The sequence below is a fragment of the Paramormyrops kingsleyae genome, chromosome 12 (assembly GCF_048594095.1).
Source record: "Paramormyrops kingsleyae isolate MSU_618 chromosome 12, PKINGS_0.4, whole genome shotgun sequence".
Lineage (NCBI taxonomy): Eukaryota > Metazoa > Chordata > Actinopteri > Osteoglossiformes > Mormyridae > Paramormyrops > Paramormyrops kingsleyae.
This window is the reverse complement of record NC_132808.1, coordinates 31,186,546-31,192,824: the sequence shown is the minus strand read 5'-3', so window position 1 is coordinate 31,192,824 and position 6,279 is coordinate 31,186,546. Positions and strand designations below refer to the sequence as shown.

The following is a 6,279-nucleotide window of genomic DNA, read 5'->3' as shown; positions in this document are numbered from 1 at the left end:
TAAATTATAAATAACGAACAATCCGGAAACGTGCACATAATGAGGTACAAATACAAAACATACGTCTCACACAAACACAATGCGCTTTGCAAATAAAAAGCACTGCTGTCAAAGCAATATGATGCGTTTTGATAATACAAACAAAACAAAAAGAGCGTCTTCCACAAGTATAAAGACAGAATAAAACACAATGCGCTTTGCAAATAAAAAGCACTGCTGTCAAAGCAATATGATGCGTTTTGATAATACAAACAAAACAAAAAGAGCGTCTTCCACAAGTATAAAGACAGAATAAAACCAATAAGAAACATTTCATAATTGTTATTGGTCATTTTTCACATTTTTGACGAGTATACAACAAGGCGAAACATATATTTGTGGATCACGTGACTTTTGGCACCGTTATTCCACGCCAATTGGATGAGCTCCCAGACGGCACGCGGTGCCAGAGGAGAGCAGCGTCCAATTCAGCTCATTCAGCCTTCGGTTGATGGAGCTCAAATGTTCTACCGGAGATCGGGAAGAGCGCGGGGAGCGGAGCGCCACCTATCAGCGGTCAACAGGTAAGTATTTTTAATCGATACCGTGTCATATTTTAACATAGTTAACTCTAATAACGACGTGTAACATGAATGTAATCATTTTAACCCTATTGTAGGCAATAGTTAGTTGATGTTTGTGCTACGTAAACTTGCACATGACGATTTTTTTAAATCCAGCATATGTATTTTTCATGTTAGAGTTTACTGATAATATGCTGTATTATATGATAATATCATATAATAACGTTTTTGCGCACAATCGCTAGAAATTGTTGCTAGCTAACGAAGCACTGAAATAATGCGCAGTACAACTGACAGCCACCATTGCCTATGTCAAGGAGGACAGTTTTAGCTACTTTACATTTTACCTGCTAGTTTAAAACTGAAAACTGTGCCTGTGTGCAGGTGGAGTTCATTGTGACAGGCTGGTTTCACAGCCGGAAAAGCTCGGTCCCAGTTATCTCCATCATTGTTATGCAGATATACAGCTGTTTTGAACATAGTTAACCACAGTACACAGTAGCCGGTGGTCAGGATGCCTCCTGGACGCCTCCCTGGTGAGGTGTTCCGGGCTGGGAGGAGGCCCCGGGGGAGACCCAGGACACGCTGGAGAGACTATGTCTCCCGGCTGGGCTGGTAACGCCTCGGGATTCCCCCAGAGGAGCTGGACGAAGTGGCCGGGTAGAGGGAAGTCTGGGTTTCCCTGCCTAGACTGCTGCCCCCGCAACCCGACCCGGAAGGCGGTAGATGATGGATGGATGGATGAAAAACAGGTCTGCTATAGTTTTGCACAGTGATGTCACCACTTTGGCCCCCAGAAGTAACATCTGCTCCTCCTCGCTCAGATCATCATTGAGAAATGTGGATTTCCCTTGATAAAGAGATCATGTACAAGGCCACAGGAACTGGCCCGACAGAAGACTTTGAAACCCCACTTATCTGGTTTATTGGCAACGTACTGACGCAGATTCCCTGCCCGTGGGCCTTTGTATGCCACCATTACGTCATCTACACTCTGCCTGTAAGTGGATGGAATAAGGAGACACTTCTTCCTCAGCATCTCAGACAGAGGGCGACTTTATAAGACCGATCCTGGCTGCCTTCACACTGCTCATTGTCAGTGAAGAAGTTTGCGTAACAACTTGAAGCTTTTGATGACCATAATATCAGCTACAAGGCTGTACTGTGAGAGATGGTGCCAGTAATCGTCTATGGATGGGCATTCGAAAACTCCCATGCACAACAGAATGGCCAGGAAAGATTCAGTTTTATGAGAGGTGGTTTTTATGGGATCTCCAACAAATTAGCGTGGTTAGAAATAATGTTGAACCATCTCATTAGTGAACATCATCTTGAAGTACTGCAGCGGTGTTTCAATTTCATCTGGGGGGTCAAATGTGGAATCTGGCACAGGTATTGACTCAATGTCCTGCCTTTTCCATGGTGGCCTTCTGTGATCCAACTCGCATTCATCTTCTGCCTCTGTCTTACTGACTGTTATTAGACAGTTTTTACCTTTGTTAGCTATTTTCCTTTTTTTGGTGGTGGTGGTAGTTGAACGTCCTGGTCTTGATCCTCATCCAAGGACGTAAAATCATCAGAATCGGAGTGGGAAGGAAATCCGGGTCTGCTATTCTGTCGTCGTCACTATCAGCGCACCCTTCAGCATCAGACAGCGCAGGGTTTTCAGGTACTAGTGCCATTTCAGGGCTTCCTGCCTATTGCCTTAGAATGTCCTGGTGTCCATCTACATAATATATAAACAACACACACTGAGGTGCTTTTCATGAAATATCTATCTAAAAATATTGCAATAATTATTTTATTGCATTATATTATTATGAATTCAGTGATTACATTGTAAAATTATAGGAAATGTAATGAAATAGCACTACATGTACATGAACAGAATGAATAGAACACTGCTATCCTTATATATTTTTGATAGCATTTGTAGTAAAATAATTACCCACAAACTGGCATCTCTACCATTTGGCACCATTTGTTTAAAAAAATTTTCCTGCATCATGATATTTTTTTGTGTGTGTTGGGGGGTGGTTATTGTGAACCATTCGCTTAAATAACCGCTCTGAATTTATTTTTTATTGAAAACATCCGCTTACTTTCGAATCTGCTTACGGTATTTCCAACAACTTGGAGGGAGTCTTCAAAATTCTTTGTCTGCGCTTGAGATCGCTGCAGTGGTACCTCTATTTTTGCACCACAGTACCATCTGGTGTATTTTCTGACTACTGCATGCTCTCCAAGCATGGAACTGAATGCCCAGCCCAGTATTGTAATGCAACACGCAGCGCATTTAAAAGGGCGTCGCCATTTAAATGGTCTACCATTTGGTGGAGCAGACACATAAAGGGTAATCCCTATTGGGGTCACGGGGACTGGAGCCTATCCCGGTAAGTATGGGCACATGGCGGGGACAAACCCTGGGCCGGCGCCAACACACCACAGGTCACGCACACACAATCGCATCACTCACACCTTACGGGGCCAATTTAGTGTCACCAATTAACCTATAGTGCATGCCTTTGGACAGTGGGAGGAAACCCACACCAACACGGGCAGAGCAGGCAAACTCCACGAGGAAATGCCCCACGGCCAACCCGGGAATCGAACCCAGGACCTTCTTGTGAGGCAACAGCACTAACCACTGCGCCACCATGCTGCCGTAGTAAAAGCACTTGTTCAACTTAATTGATCTGACCTGATAAAGGTAATATCACACTGTAATAAAACAAGAGTTATCAATAACAGGTGGTGTACCTCTTCACTGTTGGGTTCAGTCACAGGATGCTGAATAGTCCCCATTACCCATAACTGATTTGGAGTCTAATTTTCCTCGGTTCTAATTGGGTGGTTATCCCAACCAATTGGAATGGCATCCAGGGCAGCTTGTAATCTAGGCACAAACACGTAGTGGCAACAGAAGAGGTGCATTGTGTTTGACAGGTCAAGAAAACCATCACCCACTAGTGAGTGAAGCACGTCGTAGCAGATGTTTGTGACGGCACACCACAGGTCTCTCCACAACCTTTCAATCCTGGAAGGAGAGTCATATTAGTAAAAATATAATGCAGAGCCATGTTGTTATAGGTTCTCGTCTGAAAAAGAAGCCTTTAAAAATGTGCAGCATTTAATTAGTCTAGTTAGCAGTAAAATACTATATCCTGGTAGTTCTAAGAAATTTTGTTCAAAGCAGTGTACTATAGCGTCTCTAAATGTCATATATACTCAATACAAGGTGGGGCTCCTTCACGATTTTATGGGGGGATAAAGATAAAGACATTTCAATAAAGATCAGATTAGTCCATGTTCCTGTAACTGCACTTTCCTGAGGAAATCCAAATTCATCACCTGACTGTTGAGAAAAGGCCAGTGCCATTGACAGGTTGTTGTTGGCAGCACCCAGATACACGATCTGTTAGAAATATGTAAATAATGTGGGTTTAAATAATCATAATGTTCAATTTAGAGTTGTGATGTGTACATACATGCATCATACCTTTCTTGAGAGAAATGGCAAAGATCACAATATTGTACCTAATCACATTAAAGTACATCATGCAAAATGTAATTCATCAACAGGAAACTGTTAAAAAAAACATGTTTCACACCATATCAGCTTATGCTTGGAGTCCGAAGCAGAGATTTTGGGCCAGGTGTTGAATACGTCCGCCGCACAACACATCCTATCTGGTTCGGGTGAGAGAGGACGCCAAGAGTATCCACACGGTGCATGGAAGACCTCACCCTGTCCCAGTGCACCAGATGCCCTCTTGCCTGCCAGCTCCCCTTCACTAGCCAGTATCCAGCGTGAGGCATGTGCTTTATTTCAGTGACTAAATGGTCAAGTTCATCAGAACATGCGCTGTACTGTGCTCTGACAGATGTCTGATTCTGACCATCTGGGGTTTTGGCCAATCCCTTACAGCTTTAGCCTTGTCCTCATCCATCCCCACTCCTCCTGGTTGGATCAGGTACCCCAGGAACTTAACCATAGATCCTCACACTTTGCATAGGAGGCAGCGCTGGAGAACCTGGCGTACGTGATGAACATGTTCCATGGGCATGGAGTGAATGAAAATAATTGTACATGTTCACAAAACTAGTGCAGCAGGTCAGCCAGGACTCTGTTCATGAATGTCTGAAAGACCGAAGAACTGTTCACTGACCCACCCCCCTCTCGGATCCGGATCGGGTTGTAGGCACTGCCCAGATTCAATTTGGTAAAGACCTAAGCTGCTTCCACCCGGAGTGGATGAGTAGGAGCGGTTCCCACCATTTCACCATGTTGTTCAGGACCCGGTAATCGATACATGGGTGCAGACCTCTGTCTCTTTACAAAGAATCTGGAGGCACCCAGAGGGATGGGCAGGCATATTATACCTTGAACGGGAGACGCTACCACGGGGGAGAACAGAGCGACACTATCAGAGAGACTTGGAGGGGTTACTGCACAGATGACACTGACCAGACTGGGGAGCAAAGGACAAGCAGACACCAATATACAGGGACAGTCAGACAGGTATGATTAAATGAGCAGGATGACTGTTTTGGCCCCTTGGCCGTCCCCTGAGCACAACAGACAGACCCTGACAAACGCAAGAACTGCCAATGACATTAACTTTACTACATTATGTAAAGTACCAATAATGTAATATTGGAGTCGGCATAATGTACCAGCCAATAATGCATTTAAAATGATGTTACTGGCAGTTAATTAATAAGAATGCAGTCACTGTTAACATTTATCCATTTTATTTGGCATGGGTTCAGCAAAGCATTTCAAAATTGTGATTCTTTACTGATCTTGCACATTGCATGAATCTTCATGCGTCGCCTGATGTTAAGCCATGCCATAGAGTCCTTCCAGTGTTTCAATTGTCCGGCTCCCGCTGCCACTTGTGCCGCTTGAAGGCGCAAATGAAAGGCTTCCGCTTCATGCACTGATCATCATTCCATTCTCCCAAGTCTGAAAGAAATCACATGAAGCAAACCCTCTATACTACTATAGATTCATGTTTTATGCCAATTAACACAATGTGTTTCTCAAAGCACTACTGAAGTTCCACAGGAAACATTCAGTATTCAACTCCTCTTCATTAAAAGAGGTCCAGGGAGGAGATGGCTTGTCCGTCAGTTTGTTCTTTAATGTTTCTGCTGGAAAAATACACTCGTCCAAAGTGAACAGTTGGTCAATATATTACTCCAGTGAGTGTTCTGTAACCATTTTCCATGCTTCCCCCTGGCTACTTTCCCCTCCACCGTTCTCCCATCTACACCGCTCCCCTTTCTTACTTCTCCAGTTCATCTCCACACAGCCCTCAACATTACTGGCACCGTCTGGTTGACCTGGAACCCAGTTCTCAAAATTCCAAGAAGAACCATCTGTCCAGATGAAGTCGTTTGACTGTCAGGGGAGAGTGAGAAGGAACAGTATCACTGTTGGACACACAGGACACCAGCCTGAAATTACCATCCCTGGTTCACAGTAACGTTACAAGGCACATGGATGTCCCAGCCCTGTTCCCATGTCTCCATCACCTGGCCATCCCTTTGACCACCCAACCAGGTCCGTGGTGAGGAGGGGTTGAATTTCAACACGATGGCCAAGGCATCGGCATTTGCTTGTTCACTGTGCACGGAGAGCAGGTGACTCCCTGAAGCTTTTTGACTGCAAGCAGACTGGTACAGAACAACAATTAATCTGAATGCAGTA

The 6,279-nt window shown here is 44.3% G+C and overlaps 1 protein-coding gene across 1 annotated transcript in view; it reads right to left on the bottom strand.

Moving 5' to 3' along the window:
• Positions 1-5,301: 5,301 nt before the first annotated feature.
• Positions 5,302-6,279, bottom strand: part of LOC140577693 (lectin-like) — a 34,968-nt gene continuing 33,990 nt past the window's right edge. Inside the window, exons 4-6 of the mRNA XM_072697938.1 lie at positions 6,105-6,245; positions 5,859-5,970; positions 5,302-5,532 (exon numbers count right to left, since the gene is read on the bottom strand). Coding sequence (XP_072554039.1) covers positions 5,438-5,532; positions 5,859-5,970; positions 6,105-6,245 — 348 coding nt within the window. The 3' untranslated portion in view covers positions 5,302-5,437. The remainder of the gene's footprint in view (positions 5,533-5,858; positions 5,971-6,104; positions 6,246-6,279) is intronic.